General features: G+C 30.7%; 2 protein-coding genes across 2 annotated transcripts; one reads left to right on the plus strand and one right to left on the minus strand.

The window, feature by feature from the left end:
- Positions 1–4757: 4757 nt before the first annotated feature.
- LOC125862649 (uncharacterized) lies at positions 4758–8256 on the minus strand. Its single transcript, XM_049542770.1, has 6 exons — positions 8124–8256; positions 6783–7116; positions 6491–6707; positions 5874–6411; positions 5695–5793; positions 4758–5436 (listed from the first exon to the last, which is right to left on the minus strand). Exons 1-6 carry the CDS (start codon positions 8155–8157, stop codon positions 5180–5182), a joined length of 1479 nt encoding a protein of 492 aa, XP_049398727.1. The 5' UTR covers positions 8158–8256; the 3' UTR covers positions 4758–5179.
- A 1930-nt stretch (positions 8257–10186) lies between these two features.
- LOC125862710 (NDR1/HIN1-like protein 12) lies at positions 10187–10941 on the plus strand. Its single transcript, XM_049542838.1, has one exon. It carries the CDS (start codon positions 10339–10341, stop codon positions 10933–10935), a length of 597 nt encoding a protein of 198 aa, XP_049398795.1. The 5' UTR covers positions 10187–10338; the 3' UTR covers positions 10936–10941.
- Positions 10942–25851: the final 14910 nt, after the last annotated feature.

A 25851-nucleotide genomic window follows, 5' to 3' on the forward strand; every position in this document is an offset into this window, starting at 1 on the left:
AAGAAAGGGGATGGAGAAACAAACCTTGAGAGCTGCTGATTACATCATACTCCAAGATGGACATGAAGGATATTGATTACCCAAAGAAAGAGGATCAAGAACTCACTATTGGGAACATCTTCAAGTGGCGGAAAGAGGAAAGGAAATGAGGAAGAAGAAGATGAGGAAAGAGGCAAGAGTACAAATTTGGAAACACTACTTTACAATTTTACATAGGGACTTGTAGGAATAACCTGATGGGCTGGTTTGGGCCGATCAGATGTTTTTTTTTTTGTATGGATTGTTTTGCTTGTTATGGAATAAATAAAAGGACTTCAAGTCCAATTTAATTTTTTTTTTTTTAAAAAAAAATATTAATAATATTATGTTTTACTATCACTTTATTTGTCATCTAATTTATCGCCGTCTTGATTGCAATTGTAAGCTTCCGCATGACGCCCTAATCACCCTTCATAACCCAACACTAAGATGCATAAAATTAAATTTAACCACACTTTAATATAGCTATCGAACAACGAACGCAAAAAGAAAAAAAAAGAAGTTCATACCATGTGCCAAGGGCCCAAGACCAATATGAACACAATTTTAAGACCATAGAGATAATATCCATTAATTAGTCATTGACTCATTGCATAGCCTTCTAACTTTTTTTTTGGGCCCAAAATTCTCAACAACACTATATACTATAGAGAATTTTGTAGTGTTCCAAAGAAAGAATATGGAATCAGTTATAAGCACATATATACATGGTCATTTACATATACTTTTATTATTTAAGTAATAATAATAATTAGTTAATACACAATATTTTTATCTTAATATATCNAATGTTTGATGTTAATTATGTTATTATGGTTTTAATTAGATTTTTTGATTGTTTGATTTTGGAGAAAACTAGTTTTGAATGTGTTTTTTTTTTGGGGGGGGGGAGGGGTCGATGATTAATGGTATCCGACTAAGACTATTCTAGTCAAAAACTGAAGGAGAAGGACAACTCTAAATGTCATGATAAGCCCTCCGTATCTAAAGATAAATGGCTAAAGGGTAGGTTCTGCAGTTAACAAAGAAGGCGATCGATTGGCTTGGAGAGGAAAGGAAACCCGGGACTGAAAACAAAAAGGATAGGAATGAATTGAATAAAGAAAGAATATATAGAACCTTGAGCATTTTCTCTTCTCTGCAATGGTTGAGAGTAAAAAAAGGGTATCCGCATAGAAGGATTGTTGGTATACCGGGTAGATGTTTATCTTTTCGACTAAAGGAGAAGGACAACTCTGAATGTCAGGAGTTCACCCTCAGTCTCTAATCCACAACTTCTTCGTATGAGACACATGTCAACAGTGAGAACTCGTACTATGATCTATATGGTGTAAAAGTGTAGTATGAGTATTAAACACGTGATACTTAATAGGCATAGACCGATTGAGCTCCAAAATAAAGCAAACATAAATAGCAGGTAGAATATGAGTGTGTGTGTATATATATATATATATATTACAAGTAGCTAGAGAAGAGATAACACGCAATAAAAGTAGAGACAAAGAAATGTACGATGAATGATACGGGTATATATATATTACAAGTAGCTAGAGAAGAGATAGCACGTAATAAAAGTAAGTAGAGACAAAAAAATGTACGATGAATGATACGGATAATTAAGGAAGAAGAATATATCTGGAGGCGCTAGTTACAAAACCTAACCACAAAAAAATTCTACTATGGAAATCAACTAAAAATATTTCTAATTTTTTTATCGGTAGTATTGAATGCCAAAACATCATTTTTGGTACTTCCAAATTCATAACATTTACTCAAATAACTTTTGAATGTGAATTGGGTTCATATATTATATCTTTATATAGTATTAAAATCAGATCTATCTCTATTTGATCTCTAGATTCATGCTCCATTAAAACATCGACTTAAAAATAATATTAGAGTGAATTAAAGTATCACGTAAAAGACGGAATAACTAAAAAAAATAAGAATAAAATTGTCACGCCTAGGTGGAATTTATACTAAAGTGGCCGACAATTTCCCTTCTACATAAGGTCCTTAGATTCACCAAATACACCTTTCTCCAAAAGAAACTTTTCCTTATTCGCTTTGTTCTTTTATAGAATGCATAAAGGTTTGGAATACTTTTCTTATCTAAGGGCACAATCCTATCTTATTTTCGATATCCTACTCCCGAACTTTTGATTTAGCTTTACCTTGTCCATATTTCTTCATATTTTTGAAGTTGAAAAAAAAGAAATTGCCTTACTTAATTATTATAAATCGTTTTTCTTCAGAATTGTCTGAATGGATCGATGCATCCTTTTTATTTTAGCAATTTATTCAAAATCGCCTCGCCAAGAGCTCACGTGGAGGGGGGGAGGTGTTAAAGAAGAGTTCGACTTGTAATTTCATAACTACATGACCCAGTGGTGTAGCCACATATAGCTCAGAGTGGTCAATCAGATATCCTATATATATATATATATATATCGGTCAAAAATTATTTTTTATTCATATACATTAAAACTTAGACACTTTTAACAAAATTTCTGACTTTGTCATTAAGTCATAACCTAGTTACGTATTTATTTTTAATATTACTAGTGTATAAAATTAAACTCATACACATTAAATAGAAGAAAATTTCTCAACTTATAGTATTAGTTTTCATCTCGCAACTCGAATGTACAATTTTTGTATTATTTATAGATATTAATTTTTAGTAAACAAGCAAAAGTGAATCGACAGAACAAATAGGTAAGATAACTTTATCGACAACATTATCAAAGTTATATTAGCAAATTCTTTTAAGGTAAATTATTTAGTCAAGTCTATAAAATTTTATAATACTTGTCTTAATTAATCATCTTTTTAGTTAGCTTCTCTTTCGGCGAGGAGATTTAAAGAACATTGTTTAAAAATAAAATGATTAACATCACTACAAACATATTTAATATATTTTTATACGTGGAGTTTGAAGAGGATGAAGTATATGCGTATTTTATTTCTAATTTCATAGAATCGAAAAATTCAAAATGTTAAGCTGAAAATATCAAATAAAGAAAAGTATGAATAATAATATACATTTTATAAACTACTATCTGTCTACCATCTACCCTAATTCTCGACCTCAATGTTTTTCTATCTATGGTCATGTGCTCAGTAATGTGTAGATATATCGTGTTCTGTCAAATACCCCCCCNCCCCCCCAATTCTTCTTTGATTTATTTCTACCTCTCCACAAACTTATCACTTGTCAACCTCTCACACTTTCTCACTAGAACATTCTTGCTTCTTAATTTACATGCACAATCAACTACTCTCGCCTTGCTCCATATATCTTCATTCTTGATCTTTCTCATTTAATATACACGCACAACCATCTAAGTATTCTCATTCTGCTACCTTCATTTTCTAAATGTGAACTCGTGATTGATTAGTACTTCACCCTATACAACATAGTCGATTTAACAACTACTCGATCTATTGAACTTAGCTTTGATTAGATTTCATTAGTAATATAATAACTATTTACATTTTAGGCTTAATGAATAATACTGACAAATTTAGTGTTAAATATAATTACTTACCTCAGCCATCGTGACAACCTTGACATATTGTCCTACTTTTATCGTTGGACGATAGATTACTTTTTGAATTATAATAAATCTAACAAAAGTGGTGTAATTAATTAATTAATTAAGGACTTCATAATTAATAATATCAAGTTGCTATATTAATTAATCTACTTTTTTCAAAGTAGTGATTGCCATATGCTCCAATGGTTTAATGAATCTTATCTCAATTAATTAATAATTAATAGTTGATTTATTTAATTGGAACGTATTACCCTTTTCGGAATTCAATGTTTTAATGGATTTTTTTTTATATGAGTAGCAACAAGTTGCTTGATTACTTTATTACCCTTTCATAGCTAAGGAGGTGCGGTCCTTTTTCGAACCCTATGTCAACATATACTCCATTAACATTCTTGTTTGTTTTGGATCAAGTCTGCATGATTATCTCAGAAAACCTCACGCCATTAAGGACTTGTTTGATACGAGGGATAAGGGATAACTAATCCTGAAATTAATTTTATAATGAGTTTATCCTATGTTTGATTGGAATAAAACCGCGTAATAACTTATCAAGTTATCCTAAAATTGTAGTGTTATTGTTATTCTCACATTAAGGGTGGATAATTAACCTCGAAATAACTTGTTCCCCAACAAAACGAGCTCTAAAAGTATTCATATACTTTATATGTAGCTTCCAAATCTTTTGATCACTATCAATATGGGACTTTGTTTTTGCACCCAATATCTCCCCCCCGAACTAAGTTCAACGCGGTCCATCACCATGATCCACGAGTCAATTTCCAAGATTCAATATGTGTCACCTACTAGACCGAGCATTTATGACCAACAAAGCTCAGAGCTAGCTTCTTTATTTGCACGTGCATTTCCGAGCTACCTTTGTTACGGTAAAGGTAGTAAACCAAGCCCATGCTATTCACTCCACCATCTCAATACTCGTCTCATCGACCATTAACTCTGATACCAGTTGTTGGAATAAGACACTCCATATATATTCTTTAGGTTAAGCCAACATAGTTTTCTCGAAAAAACCTCACCCCGTTAAGAGAACCTCCTACATACACTTGTTACAATACTGCTACACTAAGAAGGTGTCTGATGCCCATCACAACAACAGCAACATTACTATCTTTAATCTCAAACACATTAATTAGGATCGACTATATAAATCTTCACAGACTCCAAATAAGTTCAACTCTAATATTGGATGAAGATAACATTGCTCATCTGCAAAGGATGAGACCTCAGCTAGTATGTCCAATGAAAAGATATTGAACCATACATTAGTAGAGATCGAAAATTTTAAACAAAAAATCGACAAATACTTAGCTCAAAATGATGGAATGCCACTCCCAGATCCTTCATTGTTGTCAAGTCAATCAAATAGACGATTACATGCAACTCGAAAAATTGAAGGTCACACAACAACTTACAAAACCACAACTAATCCTATCGAATACTATTCGATCAAAAGATTGAGGAGCATGTTATTCTTCAACTTGGCTGAACTAGGAAAACATTATTCGTGGAGAAAAGTACACGACATACCTCCTGTTTTCATCGTCTCCTCGATTTGGATCAACTTATGACACTGGTCGGGGTATTTTGGCGAGTGAGGCTTTGATTTTCTCTTCTGAGAATGACAAATCAACCAAGCTTCCCTGCAAATACTTATCATAAGATGACAAATCAAAATGTCCATGTCCACACATTGCCATGAGTATAACTTTCGATTCTCCAGTCTCTTTACATCTTAGAGCTTCCCTTATAGTAGCGGCTATAGCATGCGTTGGTTCTGGTGCCGGTATCAATCCCTCAGACCTTGCAAACTGAATAGCACCTGAACGGAAAAATTACCTAGTTGAATGGCGTTTGGACAATATTTTATCAAGTTAACTTAATAGACGAATGAAAACACATGCAAAAGTTTTTCCCAAACTTGAACTGAAAATGTCTAATTGGAACATGACTTAGCTTGAGTGTCTGAATGGAATATCTTGACAAGTTTAAGGGGTTGGCTTTGTATTACGCCTTTTAATTATATACTAAATGTCAAAATGGAGAAAGTGAGTACTTGATATGACGGAAGTAAAGATACCTTGGAAGCATTCAATCTGCGGAATTGATATTGCTTCCATGAATCCGAGTTCATAGACGTGTGATATCAATGGCGCCATGCCATGGTAACGGAGACCCCCTGAAAATGAACTCAAATCTTTCTAAGAAGAACCAAGTAAAGGGGGATAAATTTAACTATCCTACGCGACAAAGGCTTACCGGAATGGATGGGATCTGGTATGAAGTCATGACCAAGTGTATGCATTTTCATTAAAGGAGTCATGCCTGCTGTGTCTCCATAGTCGTAAGCATATACACCTTTCGTCAACGAGGGGCAAGCTGTAGGTTCAACCGCTCTAATAAGAGGATTGATTTTCCCCTTAAGCTTCTCCCGGATAAACGGGAAAGCAAGTCCTGCAAAATTAGATCCACCCCCGGTGCAACCGATGATCACATCTGGAATCTCTCCGAAATCTTCCATCTGTTTTATACACTCCTCACCGATAACGGTCTGATGTAACAAAACATGATTGAGAACACTTCCCAAACAATATTTGGTGTCAGCATTCTTAGCTGCAACCTCCACAGCCTCTGAAATAGCTATTCCTAAACTTCCTGGACTCGAAGGATCCATTTGTAGAATAGCCCGACCTGCTTCTGTAAGGTCGGAAGGAGAAGGATGCACCTTCGCACCCCAAGTTTGCATCATCATTTTACGATAAGGTTTCTGATCAAACGAAGCTCTAACTTGCCATACCTGCATTAAAAACTCTAGATCAAGGGCAGATGAACCCCCTCATCGAAAATGAACACGTAAACACTATAGACACATTTACCTCACAATTGAGACCAAATAAGCTGCAAGCAAACGACAACGCGCTCCCCCATTGACCTGCCCCAGTCTCTGTGACCACATTTTTAACATTCCCCATTTTATTATACCAGGCCTGAGGAACAGCAGAGTTGGGCTTGTGCGACCCCGCGGGGCTACCACCTTCATACTTGTAATATATTCGTGCGGGTGTATCAAGCAGTTTTTCCAACCTCTTTGCTCTAAATGTTACCACCACATGTTAAGAGTTTTCGCGATATGAAAGTTGATACTTAAAAAAAGAACAGAATACGAACCTAATCAAAGGGGTTGGGCGCCAAAGACTGTAGACGTCTAAAACTTCCTCTGGTATATCAATAAACTGCTCGACACTTGCCTCCTGCTTAATCAACTCATCACAGAAAAGCGGAGATAAGTCCTCCGGTTTGATAGGCTGAAACGTCTTGGGATGCAACGACGGAGGGGGTTTGATTGGAAGGTCTGCAACTAGATTGTACCACTGACGAGGGATTTCAACAGAACTCGAACGAGAATTAAGAGCTGCATTTGCTCTTGCTCTATAGCTAAAAGAAAGCTTCAATTGACTTGTCTTAGTTTTAATCTCAAAATACTTTGTCCCATAAGCATCACCTGAAAAGTAACATATAATTAGATTAAGACCATAACGGTTAATTTTTTCGTGTTGTAAAAGATTTGAACAATAAAAATAGATGGTTAGTGTCTGATCAAATTGGTCAGGTCATGTAGGAACAAGGTTCAAGTCTACCGGTCTGTTAGAATGACTCACCACACTTCCACTTTGACACCTATCTTAATGATAAACGGCTCATTCTCGCCATGACCTTCACACCTCACTGCACTTCCACATGTTGGAATACGAGCTCACAAAAACCTTCTGTCACTCTAACCCCGCAGGGCCAGAGAACCCGTCGCTGTGTAGGCTGTGCTTCCGGAAGCTCTAGGGAAGTCGGGATAGGAGGGTACTTATTCTCAACATTCAACGATTCCATCATAGCCCCACATCACTCCCAAGCGAGGATTTAAACCTACCTAAACTACTACTACAAAGTATTGAAAATTGTATTTACTCTTTCTATTTCATCCTAGATTATTGCAGCAAATAGCAGAATCGTAGCTAAGGAACTATATTGCCCCTTTTCTCTCCCTAAACATCTCACTCATATAAAACTCCATTATTTCGAATCAACAACGCTAAATTTCATGGAAAAAATGACTTATTGTTTGTCTAAGCAAATCAAATTACTAAAACAACTAGTATTCATCACCAAACACATCAAATTGATTTTTTTTCACTAATAAATACTTGTTGATTCATTTATCTCATGGACTATTATTTGCATACTTTTAGCCTCATTAGAACTAATCAAAATCAATCAAATCTGAAAATAATACCTAAAAGGCAAATTAACCAAACAACATTAGCTAAATCAATAAGAACAATCATTTCCCAAAACAGATCGAACACTACAAAATCAAGAACAAATCAATACTCTAAAGTATCCAAAACACAATATATATATATATATATATATAAACACAATTTTTTTAAAAAAAAAAAACACAATTAAATCAACTTCAAAGATGAAATTATTTTTTAAAAAAATAAAAATACTGACCTTTTGGAAACAGATTTGGGAGGGATAGTGCCATTTCTACAGAACCTTCCAATGATTTGCTTGTAGAAAATTGGATACTGAAACACTAGTACACTAGTATACTACTACTAAAAATAGAAAAAATTGTCAGACTCAACTAATTTTAAGGTATAAGGCATAAGTACCCTTAGACTATGACTGAAATTTCAGAGATATATTTTAACATATTAACTAAGGTCCAATTACCTCTTCAAATTCATTTTGTTTGTAATTTTGTACACCTTTTGGCTTACGTAGCATACTCCGTGACTCGCTGTAGTTGAGGCGAGTGAGAGATGTTTGGATACCACGTAAGCTAAAAAGGTATACAAAATTACCAAAAAAATTGAGGTTATGAGAATAATAGTAAGACCTTATTTTAGTTAAGATGTATATTTAAAATTTCAATCATATCCTTAATTTTAATAAATATAATAAAAAATATCTTTTTATTTCTTAAACTTCGTACCCGATTTAACAGAAGAGGGTACCATTTTGTCACTAGGAGATTGACAGCCATGGATTTTTGGGGGTGTTAATGAAAACAAAATAGTTTGGTGGAAATGATTAATTACGTTTGACGATATGGCAATCTATTTGTCTATCATTGACGAAACAAAAGGTTGTCTTTTTTATGATTTATTTATTATTTTTTCGTTCACTTTTATTTTAAAAATATTTTTTAATTTTATTTGTCATTTTTGATAATTTAGAAAATATACTTTTCTTTTTATTATATTTTCAATTTATTTACATTGAGTAAATATTTTTTAAAGAATATGATGAATAAATATATTTAGAACTTATTAATTAATAAAAATAAAAATGATAAATTCATTATATTTATTAATTTTTACTTTTTAAATAAATTTATCAAGTTAAAATTTGACCAATAAATTTAAACAGAGGGAATAGTTTCTTGGGCAAAGATAAATTTAATGTCTAGTTCCTTTGTTTTTGTTTGTTTTTTCGTTTTGTTACCAAATCAATGTATCAAACTTTTTTTTTTTTGGTCTTGGGTCAATAAAATCATCATTTAAAATTAGATCAATTTAAAGCTGCAGTTTTGTTTATAGTTTATACATGTGATTTGAATTTTTTATGTACTATTTTGTTCTCATAAATATAAAAATATTATGAAAATTATTAAAATTCTCAACTTTTATACAGTCATACCAAATAACAAATCACGGTGGATAATCTCTTCAAGTCAAGCATGCATGAGTATTTTATTTTTGCAAAATTTAAAGTGATGAATTTTTTATTTTTTTTACAAAATATAAAATTATGAGTTGATTTTATATTTTTTTAAAATTGAAATTATGATCTCAAGTTCAATAAAAGTTTATCTTCTTTACTTCAACTTTGTTGATACGTCCTTGTACTTGAAGCGATCATTGTGAATTGGACCATCTTGACAATCATATAAAGTATGTTTTTTTTTATTATGAATTTAGAATTTCTAGAATATAGATGTATTATTAAAACAAATATATATCTATATATTTTCAACGATGATATTATGTAACCTTCTAAATTAGCGTAAGCCTGGAAAAAGACCATATTACCCTTTGTATGTGTGTTTGTATGTAGGCAAATGTGCATGTTAAGATTTCTTTTAGAACCAACAAAAAGTGGCAAATTAAGTATATTGTCTGCAAGCTAGGTATATAATTTTTCACCTAAAATGAGAAAAGCATAATATACAAGTTTTCATAAAGAAAACTTTATCTTAAGGAAAAGAAGATACCAAAACCTTCTCCACCAATTATAACCAAGTATACTTCAACACATGCACCTATCCAAAGAGGGGGAAAAAAATATTTCTTTGGACTTCTTCTAATGTTGTTACTCTATCATGATTTCCTAGAGCTCTTATTTCAAGAATTGATGATATCGCAGATTCAATAGCATTGATTATGAATCTCACGATCAAGAACATTAAAAAAGAGAGAATTGTCTACTCAGATTATCGTATCAACAACGAGAGCAGTAACAACAAATAGTTTGTAAAATATAGATCAACAAGCAGCGTTATTTCACACAAAGTCTATCTCATGCTTGCTCCTCCAACTCGTCCATCCTCCCAATGCCAAAATCATCAAGCAACGAGAGCAGTTACAACAGATAGTTCGTAGAACATAACAAATAACTAGGTATTGTTTCACCTCCCTTCTATTCATCAGTCCTACCAATAATGCCAAAGCCCGTTTTAGGCCCGGAAAGACGCACCAACCCTTTAATTTGGTGTGTTGCCCTACTTTGCACCTTCATAACCCTAGCCGTGATCATCACCGGCATCATCGTCTTCATCGGATTCATCATTGTTAGGCCAAAAGTTCCACAAATGAGTGTGGCAAGTGCAAATATAGACACTTTTGCCTATGACATGTCTAATCTCCTATCAATCAAGGTGTCAATTGTGATCAATGCTGAAAATGACAATGTAAAAGCCCATGCAACTTTCTATGAGACAATTTATACACTATACTTTCATGATGTTAAAGTTGCATATTTAAGAGCTGACCCTTTTGATGTACGTAAAAATAGTTCAATCCCATTATATTATCCTGTGGAGTCAACGTCGATCGCGTTGACTCCACAGGAAGGAGCAAATGCTGAGGTGGCATTAAATCAAAGACTAGTAGTTCTTGATCTTAAAGGAAGTTCAAGGACTAGATGGAGATTAGGGTTAGTTGGTTCTGTTAAATTCTGGTTGCATCTTAATTGTAAGCTTAAGTTACCATTAGATGGAAGAACTATTTACCCAAAATGTAGCACCAAATCGAGATAATTCGTGTTTAATTCAGACTAAGTTTTATGTTATATACATCGTCAGTGTAATTAAGTTATATTGTATACATGGTTAATGGTTCTCTTTTTCCTTTTTGTACATCCTAGAACTTCTTTAGATTAATGTAATGAGATTCATTAAGAAGTTAATAGTACGTATTTGTTAATTTATTTCTATTGTTTTCTACAATTTTTTATTTTTCTAAGCTTGGAAATATTAATAAGCCTGTTTGACTTGGATTTGAATCCAATTATTTCATTGTTTATTTAAAATAATAATTATTTATATTCAGAAGAAGAAAGAAAGTTACTCTATTAGAAAGCTATAAGACAATTTCTTTGTGTAGTTAGGTATAGAGACATTAATAAATAAAGTCAATGATGACTCGATTGGCCCACAATATTAGGAAGTCATGTTTTTTAACACTTAACCAAACTAACAAGCCCATAGTTTCAATCTCAGCCCACAATAATCCTAATTACATTGGCTTAAATTGAATCCTAGCCCAAGTTGCTTGCATGACGAATTAACGAGCACAAAACACGAGTAATGTTCGTATCTAGTCCAACAAAACATAAGAAAATTGAAGTACGCTAGCTAGTTAACGTTTGAAGCATTGACATGAAATATACGACATAGTTGGAGTCGCGCTATTGAGGCAAAATGAAGATTAAGATGAGTCCCGAGCTTCACTTTAATTAGGGCACAGAGTCGTGTCATGAAACATGTTCAGTGGGTATTTTCATAAATATTTGATTAAATCAGTGAGAAAAAATTAAAAAAGAAAAAATAATAATGTTATATATCATATGAAAGAGAACTAGGAAGTTTTCCACTATTTCAGTGAGAATCTATTTTCAACCATGCATTTTTCCAATGAGCTGATTCTACGGGAAATAATGAGTGGAAAAATCATATTATATAACACGAATATTCCACTAATTCACGATGGGAAAAAACCTTGTTTTCTGATAGTGTATGACACTAGAGAAGGTTAATTAGCCTGTGGTACTATGGGTGTTGCATGCACAAGCTATGTGTATGTCGTTGCGCTATAATTATTGCATATTTTTCTACGTTTGCATAACATATCATATGATCGCGATCCAATTATATTCAAATTTAATACCTTCAAATTTATTTTAACTCGATCTAAGTCTTGTATTGTATATATTTGATAGCAAATGGACATAGTATATTAGTTGTGTCATGATAAATCAAATAAGATCACTCTCTATATCCCAATAGAAAAATAAAAAGAAAGAAATAAAAACAGACTTAATTAATTAAAGGGTAAGAAAACAGTCACACAAAACAAAAATAAAAATACAACAATTTTAGAAGAAATTAAAGAAACACTCATTTTTGTGTTTTTACCCTTTGGACTAAAAAAACCAAAAAAACAAAAATGAATTTTGTAGTACTTCTACCTTCTACAACTTTGATTGTAGTTCTTGTCTCCCTTTATATCGCTTCGTAAAATAGTCATATTAATCATGAGGAACTCGGAGGAGTATCGTGCCCCATTCCTGGGCTATGTCCAGGAGTGACATATGGTATATCTTTCTTTTCGTACTTGCTTTTGGAACCGTTGAATGAAAAATTATCAGATGACAGACTTTTTACCTCTCCATGTGTAATTTCGACCGGAGGAGGAGGCGGAGGATATCTTGAAAATGACCTTGATGCATCTACCAACACAAATTGTTGAAGAGCAATAGAAATTATAAATATGTACAAAATAAACATACAAATGACTTTGTGATATGATAATATGGCCATTAAATTGAACAAAAATGCACTAAGCAAGATGGTTTGTTTAAATCTTTTTTTTTGTTGATGTTAGCATACAATTAATATGGCAGCCTATTTAAGGTTATAAAAAAAGGTCTCAACTGACCTGGTTGGTTTATAAAAACTTAGTACTATTTATTATATAATAAAGTTGATGCACACACATGATGTTGCTTTTTCAGAAAAATTAATGTAATAAAATTACCAAAAAGAAATTAAGGCCTATGAAGAATATTTTCTAATTTGGGAAAACGATAACATTTGTCACTACCACTCATTGAAATTCTAATAGACCTTTTAAGAAAGAGCATTAGAGCATGGGGACTTTGATTAGACATAAATTAAATTAAATAGAACCATTTGCTTTGTAATTTTGTGTGTAAGCTTTTTTTCATGTTTTTCTAGGGAAAATGCTCTGTCCACTATGAATTTTAAGGATCAATTTGTTGTTTCTAAATGTTTGGTCCAATCGGTAGGTCACAAATTCGAGTCGTGTAGTCATGATGTTTGTTAAATTAGGTTACATTGTTTATAGCATAACCTTAAGGTGTGACCCTTCAACAAACTCTGCGTAAATACATAATGATTTCTAAAGATCAATTTGTTGTTTATATTTGTTTGTGTGTGATATGTAGGTCACAAGTTCAAGTCGTGCAATCAGTCATATTAGTGTTTACTTTAAGGTAGATTATTCATAATTTTATATCACATACAAAAGAAGAGTCCGGAGCCTAAAGGGCAGAAAAAATTGACAAAAAATTCAAAATGGCACATCAATTTTTTTTCTAACCAAAAGGGTAAAATCGCTACTGACGCAATGATTTTGCTTTGACACCGTTAACAGATCAAAATCGCTGCTAGGGTAGCGATTTTGTCCAAAAAAATTTTTCCAGAAAATCGCTGCCTGTACAACGATTTTGTGAAAAAAAAATAAAAATTTATAGAAATCGCTGCCATGGCAGCGATTTTCGTTATTTTTTTTTTCAAAATCGTTGTTGTTGCGGCATTATTCCTTTATATATATATATATATATCCCTGTTCTTGGCAGCTTATTGGTGGAATTTTTTTTTCTGAAATTTCTGCTAACTAGTCAACATCAGAATGACTAAAAGAATTTTTTTTTAGAAAACGCTGCCTTGGCAGCGATTTTGGCGAAAATTCTTTTTCTTTAAAAAAAAAACAAAATCGCTGCCTTGGCAACGATATTTATAAAAAAAATATTAAGAAAAGATTTCCACCAATTGGCAGAGATTTTTTTAATAAAAAAGTTTCCACCAAAAACGCTGTCAAGGCAGCAATTTTGTTTTTTTTTTAAAAGAAAGATTTCACCAAAATCGCTGACAGAGTTTTCTAAAAGAGAAATTTTTACTCATTTTGATGTTGACTAGTTGGCAGAAATTTCAGAAAAAAAAATCACAAAAAAAAATAAAATTCCACCAAAAAGCTACCAAGGCATGGATTTTTTTTTTTTAAAAAAAGGAATAATGCTGCAACAGCAGCAATTTTGAAAATAAAAAAAAATATAAAAATCGATGCCATAGCAGCGATTTCTATAAAAAAATAATTATTTTTTCACAAAAACGCTGCACGGGCAGAAATTTTCTGGAAAAAAAAATTTGGACAAAATCGCTGCCCTAGCAGCGATTTTGATCTGTTAACGGTGTCAAAGCAAAATGGTTGCGTCAGTAGTGATTTTGCCCTTTTGGTTAGAAAAAAATTTGATGTGCCCTTTTGAAATTTTTGTCAATTTTTTTCCCCTTTAGGCTCCGAACTCTACAAAAGGGTGTGTGCCTTCTTCAAACCATTTGTGAATACAATATGGTTTTTAAGAATCAATTTTTTGTTTATATTTGTTTGTGTGTGATCTGGTCATAAATTTGAGTTGTGCAATCAGTCACTAATATTTACTTTAAAGTAGACTATTTATATCACATATCTTTAAAAACGACCCTTCCTTGAACCCTGTGTGAATAGAGAATGATTTATTCAAGGGCTGCCTTTTTAATTTGTTGCTTGTATTTAGTAGTGAAAGAGAGAGTTGAGACATAGAAAAATATTCTAAGTCTTCAACTTCTCAGAAATATACCTTTTTAAGTTTATCTTAGTTTTGTGGGGCAGTAACATGTATATACATTAGATTTAGTTATTTGATGTCATGACAAATAGCGAGCTGATAAGGACGGATCAAAGAGAAGAACTAACATATTTTTTAGGTTGATGAGATTTTAAAGACGTGATGTAAGTGATATTTTAAATGAATTTCAGACCAAAATATATAATAGTACTCATGAAAAATGAAGAGTTTATAAAGCAGGATATAAATTTATATGGTATGAACAATTTTGGGCTCGATAATGACATATTCAAGCCACACATATTTCATAGGGTTAGTTGGGCTAAAACAAACAATACGTATCATAAGCTTGGACTATAACACTAACCTAAGAATCAGCCTATCAAGAGCCTTAGGTCCATTTCCACCTCCATTGATCAAGTGTACATTTTTTTAGCAATTTAAGTCAATAGTCTTGCAACTCATTGAAGGATAAACAATGAAAAGAAATTGAAATAGGTTCTTTGTTTATTCAAAGTTTCTCATCTAATGTTAGGTATTTCCCTTCCGAATCGACTAATTTGAATTTGTGATAAAAAATCTCATTATCAAAAGTGATTTCATTCTCATAACTCAAAGAACGTTTTCATAGTTCGATTATCCTTCTCAAAAAAATGTGATCCAATAAAAAAACACTACCTTAAAGTATTATTTTTACGATTTGAATTTGAAACATCTGATTAAAAATACATTTACGTCCCTCATGTGCATAAATGCCTTTATCCTTTGATTACTTTTTATGCACTTTTTATTCCTTTGCAAAGCCTCTAAATATAATATATAGTTCTATGTATTCCACTTAGTCAACATCAACTATATCTCTTTTTTGTTTAAGGAAATCATGTCACTTAGGAACTACTAGACTTGCAAAGTTAACCTAATAGGTCAAATCTTTAAAGATATTTTGCCTTTACAACAATGGTCAATCCTATTCGACTAATCAGAATTTGTGTCACATAAAGTCTATTAAAAAAGAAAGAATTTCCTTAGGAAAAATCATATCTAGGACTCGAACTGAGACTACTACTAATTTAGATAAAAAGATTCATCTCGCTACAATCCTTAGTAGCGATTTGAAATTTATTAATCTTTTAAAGTCTAACATCTAAGGTTTTTGTTACTTATAAAATTGTCACACTTCTAATGCAACTTGATATTATTATTCTTACTCATTATCAAAAATAAAATTTATTTAACGTTCGGAGTTCACACTAAACTAATATTATTATATGTGTATTTTTTAATCATATATCATTTTATTATTCAATTCAAAAATCTATAATATTGTTATATATCCTTAAGGTATATGATCCTTTTGTTGCTTTTGAAGCCATTTTTTAAACTTTATTTTCTCATAAACTAAGATGAACAGAAATCCCACTAAGATTTGTAGGCCATGTGTTTAGTACCTTACCAAATATCTTAAATATTAATTCTAATCTTCTCAAATTTTCACATCACAACAAGGCATTTGATTCTTTAATTTGTGTAAGGAAAATAAAAAACTTAAATGTGCTATCTTCTCCTTACTAATTATTTGTTCATTTGACCATATTATAAAAAAATAAAAGCACGGAAGGTATATATTTGTTACTTTTTCTTGGGTCTATATATATATATATATAAAAAATTTATTTTTTGGCTTTTCACTCAATATTGATATTTGTATCAAAGTTCGACAAAATTTGAATTTGCGTATTGCAGAGTTTATTTTTGGAACAAAAACTCTCAATATGATTTTTTAAAATTTATTTCTAAGGGGCTTGAACCTAAGACTTCTGATTAAGGATGAAGAGATTTCGAACCATTCCACTACGATCCAGGTTGATGACCTAATATAGTTGTCACTTATTTATCATGTGTAACCATTTTTATAATAAAAGGTATATTTTGAGATATCAAATCTTGATAAAGCAGAAGATAAAAATATTATCAAGACAGAATCAAGTTCCCTCTCATGAATGACCAAATTAATTAATTAAATTTCAAATAAGATTTTCAGAATAAGAATAATTAAAAGGTCATCCTAGGAATTTCTAAGAATAATATTTTATTTAATTAGAAAAAGATCGTTGAAAAAATAAAAATTAGTTTAATAAGAGTTGAAGTGATTCCTCATATGCCAAAAATAGTGTTAATAGAATAAAATTGTTTCCTCATTTAATTTTATTTTTTTAAAAAAAATATTTCACTTAAAATAAAGTATCCACACGGTCATTAACGCACAATAATATAGCATATAATAAAAATTAAATATAAGTTTCATGCATAAAATGCAAAAAATATTTACTTCAAATATTTAATTCGTAAATAATTAAGAAAGTATAATAATTTGAACCTTATATACAAAATTAAAGAATATAAAATGTTTTATATTAGTGCGGCGAACTGACAGGTAATTGGTTACGTTTCCCTTTTCTTATATAGTTTCCAATTCAATTACTATATAATTTTATTTTATTTTATTTTCTTAGTGTTCGATTTTTTTTTTAATTTGATATTCGATATTTTCATTAAAGTTTGATTAATTTAAATTTGTGTCGCGCAAGGCTCTGTTCAGGAGGAACGCTCTCTACTAAAGATTTTTTCATATAACTCAAACTCGAGACCTCTAATTTTCACTCTGCTTTACATTTCCTTTTCATTTTTCCTTCAAAGTTTGAATAGACAGATGATTTGATTGCAAGGGAAATATAAAATACGTCCATGATGCTGTATGAGTCATATTTATTATTTATCGTATAAAGAACTTAATTTTTAAAATTATATTTACCTATCTATAACAGGTCTTATATATAATAACAATAATCATTTTAACAATAATACGAACTTTTAAAATTATGCAATAATAATAATAATAATAATAGAAAATTTTCAAAAATATCAAAGATAATAGATATAATAAGGCTCTATAGCTATGGTTTCAATAATTGTGTTTCATAACTATAGTTTTGTTCGCTACGGAGACTGTGGTTTGAATATTTCACTTGCAAATATATACAAACAAAGTAAGTATAAACAAATAGAGGCTGCTTTGTATATTTTGTTTGTCCGTTTGTATATTTATATATTTTGCTTGCGAATATACAAACAAGATAAATATTTTTTGAATTAATAATCTATTTCCTATCCTTCTTGAAATAATATTTTTTGAATCAATAATTTATCAAAAATAATAATCCTTTTATATAACAAAATGGGTATGTAGTAGTTTACTTTTTATAGATTTCACATATAAAATTACATCGATATAAACTGATAATTAATTATTTGAATACACCAACTTACATTGGTTTGCTTTTTGCAAGTGGAAATGACGGCTGCACCAAAATGAAATTATTATACACAAATAATCGTACAGATTTATTATATATATATATATATATATATATATATATTATATTACTAGTTACAGTAGCCCGTGCTAGAACGAGCCTAACATATATTTTTATTTTTTATTTTAATTTATGTGATATTAATAAAATTTTAATAGTCAAACAATTTTTTTGTATGTTCTTTTAATTTTAAGTTGTTGATTATTGTGCTTAATAATATTTTATATGTAATTTTCAATATTCTCTTTGTCCCAATTTATGTGTCATTGATAGAATTTCGAAAGTCAAGCAAATTTTGTATATGTCTTTTAGATTTTGATGTTATTTAATTATTATGAGTTATAGTACATTTTACGTATATGTTACTTTATAGTACATTTTACGTATACGTTACTTTTTCTATCCCAAACTATGTGACATTAGTAGAATTTTGAGAGTTGATCAAATTTTTTGTATGTCCTTTAAATTTTAAAGTTGCTAATTATTGTGTGATTTGTAGTACGTTTCATGTTATTTCAAATAATATATGTTATTTCCTCTATCCTAATTTATATGACACTAATAGATTTTGAGCTTCAACCAATTTTTATAGATGTCTTTATAATATTTTAGGGTTTAATTACCTCTTTTTGATTTTTAATCCATTAATATGTTTTCTTCACAATTATCAGTGGAGCTACCTTAAACGGTGATGTGACGCTCTCTATGACCTTCATTGTCATTTTTCTTTTTTCTCCTTTTTTGATTTTTTCTCAATTATATTATTTTTAAAAGTTATTTTCATAACTCACACTTCTTCATCTTCATAAATTATACTTTTAATTAATATTAATAATATTCATAACTTTCAAACCTTTTATATTCATAACCCCAAAAAATTCAATTTTACATTAAATTAAAATATTCAATGTCTTTCTTTCTTTGGAGAGAAATGACATTAAATTAAAATGTTTGCCTCAATATGCTTAAGATGCTAGAATTCTTAAAATTCATTTTAACTTTATGTATTCTTTTATTAGAATAGCTTTCTTTTTATTTTGTATGTAGTTTGTTGATGATTTTTAAGAATTTTGTTTTTTTTTCCTTTTTGTTAATCTTATTAGAACTTTTGTTATATATCTTGTATGTTGTTTAGTATATTGATAGATTTTTAGGATTTTTTTTAATTTTTCTTTATGTTAATCTTATTTGAACTTTTATTGTATTAAGTAAAAAGTATTCTAATTAATTCTACTAAAGATTCACTAATTGAATGCTGAGAGAAATTAATTAATGTGAGAAAAGTACTGAAAGAAAGAGTTAATCCTACTCCATCCGTCTAATAATTATTGTCTATTATACTATTTTGGAATGTCCTACAATACTTGTGCACTTTATGAAATCAATGGATAGTTTACCCCTATCATTATCTAAATTACTAATTATTGTTGTATGATTTGTAATATCTTTTACGCAATTTTCAAATAATAAAGGTTATTTCTTTTTTCTCAATTTATGTGGTACTAATAAAATTTCGAATCAATTTTTTTTATCTTTAAAATATTCTATTGTTACAACAACAACAACAACATACCCAGTGGAATCCCACTAGGTGGGGTCTGGGGATTCATTTGTCCAATTTATGTGTCACCGATAAAATTTGAAGAGTTAATCAAATCTTTTGCATATTTTTATATCTTTTGAATATTTAAGTAAATAATTATTGTGATTTATAATATTTTATACAATTGTTTTTAAAAAAATTAAACAACAAACAAAATAAATTCATCATAGGAAAATTACCAAAGCATCCTTCAATATATCAATAATGGGTCCCACTTTTTGTTTAAAAAAATATGCATATTAGGAGGATATTTTTGTCCAAAGTGGAAATAGAATAAGTATAAAGCATTAAAATCTTTTAAAATTTTAAATTGTTAATTCTTATTGTATGATTTGTAATACTTTTACGCCATTTTCAAATAATATAGGTCATTTCTTCTTTCTCAATTTATGTAGTACTAAAAAAAATTGAGATTCAATCAATTTTTTTTTTGTTTTTGAAATATTTCTAGCTGTTAATTACTGTAATTTATAGTACTTTCTAAGAAATTTTCAAATAATATATATTATTTCATTTGTCCCAATTTATGTGTCACCGGTAAAATTTGAAGAGTCAATCAGATCTTTTAAATAGTTAAGTATTTAATTATCGTGATTCATAATATTTTATAGAATTATTTAGTATAGTAAAATAAATTTAAGAGAAACAAACAAAACGAATTCATCATAGGAAATTACCAAAGCATCCTTCAATACATCAATAATGGGTCCAACTTTTTGTTTTTAAGAAATTGCACATTCTAAGGATATTTTTGTCCAAAGTGGGACAACTTCAAGTATCACTTAATGTTTTTTCTCAAAATCTAATTTACTTTCGTAAATTATGTGTCAGATCAAAATCAGATTAACAAATTCAAAAGGAATGAGTAATAAATAGCTCATACAATGACATATTTATTATTTAAAAGAAGTACTCCTTTTGGTTGAAAGCTAACAAGATAGTTACAATGTAACTAAATACTATACAAAATCTTTGCATTGTGACTTATTTTATATATCATCCAACACTTGTCATGTGCTAAGTAGTAGATATTCCACTTATTATATATAGTAATTTATAGTATATATATATATATATATATATATATATAAATGGGCTCAAATGAGGTAGGTAATTAATGGTGTTAAATTATCCAATAATATAAATTTTAAACGTACAACCATAAAAGAAGAATGTACAACACTATCTAAGCACATATCATCCAACACTTGTCATGTGCTAAGTAGTAGATATTCCACTTATTATATATAGTAATATAAAATAATACACATTTTATATATAAATGATACATATATTTTATATTCAAGTTAATTTTTCTTTTTGAAGATTACGTATGAAGGTTTATTTTGCAAGGCTAGATTTACATCATAAAGCTTAATTTTATATTTAAACATGTTAAGCGCTAATATTCAGAGGCTCATTTAATAAATTCAATACAAATTCTATATCAAAGTTTTTAATTAATATTATAAACTTTCGAAAATTTTAACATATGAATATATTGTAAGATTAAATACTTTCAGGATCTTGAACATGATAATCTTACATAGAGAATGTTGGAGGCACATACCTGATGTGGAAGACATCATCACAAAGAGAAGCGGAAGCGTTAGTCGTAAATTGGTTTCTACCTCCTTGCCCTAACTTTATGTTACCACAACCGTCAGCGATGGAATTAATGTAGAGAATATGTGGTAACCCTAATGGGTGGAGGGAGGACCAATTTATAGAGGTTATGACTTAATTTGGTACGTCCATCAAGTAACCAATGTACAGACGAGATCTATTCCTTATTAAATATTATTTATGGTATTACTTTGATTCCAAGTAAACTTGGGCCATAAGTAAGAAATAATTAATAATAATTCTTACATTCTCCCACTTGGCCCAATGACCATATAACATTAATATTTAATAAACATTAGTTGCGCATACAATAAATCTCTTCTATAATGTCCATCATAAATACCACAATATAACAAACTACTAATGCGAGTTATGGCGGTTGTACATAAATTTTAAGCTACATACTTCCTTCCATATACTACTACATTAGCAACTTATCATACTAGGTTCATAAGCTATAAAACATATAACATTATGGTCCACAATAATGTCTCATAGAGACTTATCTTGTGATATCTCAAAACAATAATGTATACACCATTATGAGAAACAAGAAATTCATTAATGTATATCAGAAACACATAATATGAGCTCAGAGTGTAAAAATATCATAAGTGCATCAATCATAAGTACAATCAAGACCCATTCTTTGAACATGTTCTTTAAATGTCTTTGGTTGTAAGCCTTTTGTTAACGGATCTGCAATCATGAGATCAGTTCTAATATTCTCAAGTAACACTCTTTGTTTCTGAACTTCTTCCTTAACAGTAAAGTACTTTAATTCCATATGTTTTGCACATTTGGAGTACTTATCGTTCTTGGAGAAAAATACTGCTGCAGCATTATCACAATAAATTTTCAGCGGCTTGGTAATGGTGTCGACAACCCCAAGTCCTGAAATGAAGTTCCGCAGCCATAATGCATGAATTGTGGCTTCATAACATGCCACAAACTTTCTTTGTAGTTTTCTTTTAAGTGATCAATTCCAGGATTACTTTGATATCTTCTTAGCATTCCGACCAAAAAGCTAATATACGATCTTGTGCAAGTTTGAACATACATCAAACTTCCAAAAATAGAAGATAAGGAATTATTTTCATTTCTTTTCATTCTACATCATTCTTTGGGCATTGCATGAGATTAAATTTGTCCCCTTTTTGAATAGGAACTATTATTGCTGAACAATTGTTCATGTTAAATCTCTCTAGAACTTTTTCGATATAGCCTTTTGAGACAGTACCAATAATCCTTGTGATCTATCACGGAATATTTCTACCCCTATCACATAGGATGTCTCACCCATATTTTTTTCATTTTAAAGTTCATAGAGCGCAAGTCTTTTGTCTCACGCAATATGCCTAAATCATTAGCAGCAAGTAAAATGTCATCAACATACTTGACTAACAATATAAACTTACTCCCACTAATCTTTTGGTATATTCACCGATCAACGGTAATTTCCTTAAATCCAAAAGATGTTATGGTATCATTAAACTTTATATACCATTGTCGTGAGGCTTGTTTGAGTTCATATATTGTCGTTTTTAGCTTACACACCATTTGATATTGTTTTCTTTAATTTCGAAACCCTCTAGTTGGTCCATATAAACATCCTCATTCAAGGTCTCCATTAAAAAAGACAGTTTTCATATCAATTTGATGTAACTCTAAATCATAATGAGCTACCAAAGCCAAAACAATTCTTAATGAGTCTTTCTTTGAGACCGGTGAAAAGGTCTCTTTATAATCAATGCCTCCTTTTTGAGTGTATCCCTTTGCAAAAAATCTGGCTTTATATCGTTCAATATTACCATTAGAATCGTGTTTGGTCTTGAAGACCCATTTACACCCGATTCTTTAGAATTTATTTATTTATTTTTTTTGGTAATTGAACAAGATCCCAGACTTTGTTGTATTCCATGGATTTTAACTCATCATTCATGGCATCAATTCATTTATCAGACTCAGTAATTTATATGGCTTGTGAAAATAAAATTGAATCTTTATTAATTCCAATGTCAAAATTTAACTCTTGCAAATAAATCACATAATCATTTGAAATGGCCAATTTTCTTTCTCTTTGAGATTTTCTTAATGGCACTGTTTGTGGTTCATTTGCGTCAGATATTTGTGATTTAGTTCCTTCTTGAAGTGTTTCACCCAAATATTGTTCAACATTGTTAAAGTGTTCTTCAACAAGAGGAACAACATTTGTTATTGGTATGGAAGTAGGTACATTTATGGGCAATGAAATATTTACCCTTACCTCATTAATTTCCACACTTTGTCGTTCAACACTCCCACTAACTTCACCATTCTCAAGGAATTTAGCAATATGGACCTGGACATTATTTTGATTCGATACTATTCATAATATTCACCAGCTCTATCTGACCTAATGATTTTCACTTTATATCTAATTGTTTTTCAACCTTATTAACGTACACTTTGAGAGCGTCCGCTGTTTGAGATTTTTCTTTCAACAAATAGATAAATCCATAATGTGAAAATCATCGATACAGATGATAAAATATTGTATCAACCTAAAGATGGAACATCAAAGGGTCCGCAAATATCAGTGTTTATAATTTCAAGAAGTTGAGTGCTTCTTGTGGCACCTTTCTTGGTATGCTTTGTTTGTTTTCCTTTAATGCAATCCAAACATATATCAAGATTAATAAAATTCAGATTCGGAAGAATCTCATTCTTTACTAATCTTTTTAATCTTTCTTTGGATACATGACCCAAACATTTATGCCACAAATAAGCAGGAGTTTCATTTAGTGAACTACGTTTCATTCCAACAATTTGATAAATAGTAATAAGGAATTCAGAAAAAATTATTATCGAGTTTCAATCTATATAACCCATTAATAAGAACACCAATATCATAAATAGTATTCTTATGTAAATTGAAACAATCATGTCCAAACTTAAAGACAAATCCAAAAACATCAAATCTTGAAAGAGAAATCAAATTCCGTGAAATTGAAGGAACATAAAGAGTCTGTAATAAATCAAGGTGATGTCCAGTCTCCAAGATCAAATTATAAGTATATATGCCTTCAATTTTAGCCTTCATGTGATTTCCCACGAACAAGAGATCCTTATTTGGATTTGTAGTTTGGATCGTAGTGAATCCCTACAACATAGTGGATACATAAGTAGTTGCACCAGAATCAAGCCACCAAGTATTATTAGGAACTTCTACTAAATTTGATTTGAAACATACAAAAGCACTAAATGTACCTTTCTTTTCAAACCAAGCTTTACGTTTCAGGCAATCTTTCTGATAGTGTCCTTCCTTTTTACAGAAACGACACACATCAACCTTGAGTTCCTTATGAGCATCATGTGGAACTTTAGCAGCTGCTTTCTTTTTCTTAAACTTGTTGGCCTTCACTTTAAGTCCTTTACCAACTCCTTGACCTATGAGGTTAATGGAATGACCTCCTTGTTTCTTAAGTCTTGACTCCTCTTGAGTAAGCATACCGGACAATTCACTAACATCCCACTTATCCTTAATAGTGTTATAGTTAATTTGGAATGGTCCATACTCAAGAGGCAATGAGTTCAGAATGAACTGAACCAAAAAGGTGTCATCCACTTTCATCCCAAAGGTCCTAAGTCTTGCTGCAATGTTAGTCATCTCGATGATATGATTTTGCATACTACGCGACCTATCAAACTTCATGGTCGTGAGTTCAGTCATTAGTGTACCAGCGAGAGACTTATCAGCAGAACAAAAACGTTTTCCACAAACTTCAGGTATTCCCTGCCACTTTATGTTTGTGGAATAATACTCTTAATGTTGTTAGCAACAGTCATTCGCATGAACATAAGGCTTAATCTGTTAGAGCGTTCCCATGATTTATGAAAAGACTTCTCCTCCTCACTACTCTTATCAGTAATGGCAGTAGGTTTGTCATTCAGCAGAGTCAAGTCAAGATCCATTACACCTAAGTGGAACTGTACTTGTTCATGCCATTCAGAGAAGTTCAATCCATTGAACACAGTAACAGACGAAGCATGCGAATGAAGAGGAATAACTGCAAAATAGATATACATGCTCACAAATCAAAAAATAATGTGAATTCAGTAAAGCAATAAAAATATATCGTAATTCTCCTTTGGGTAGATATTACGACACATTATCATAATTTAAATGCCAATTTTATCTTTAATAGGTAATTGAATATTTTTAATCAAATATATACGACATCTTTCACTACTAAAAAATTGTCAAAAAATGACGGCCAAAAGCGACAGACTGCGTCGCTTTTTTGGTCAAAATTGACGGAAAAGCGACGCAGTCACTTCCGTCGCTGTTTAGCTCGTCGCTTTTTAAAAAGCGACGGACAACGTCGTTTTTTAAAAAACGACGGACTGCGTCACTAAAAAAGCGACGGACTGCGTCGCTTTTAGAGACGGACTGCGTCTCTTT

This window comes from Solanum stenotomum, chromosome 4 (genome assembly GCF_019186545.1).
Source record: "Solanum stenotomum isolate F172 chromosome 4, ASM1918654v1, whole genome shotgun sequence".
Taxonomy (NCBI): Eukaryota; Viridiplantae; Streptophyta; class Magnoliopsida; order Solanales; family Solanaceae; genus Solanum; species Solanum stenotomum.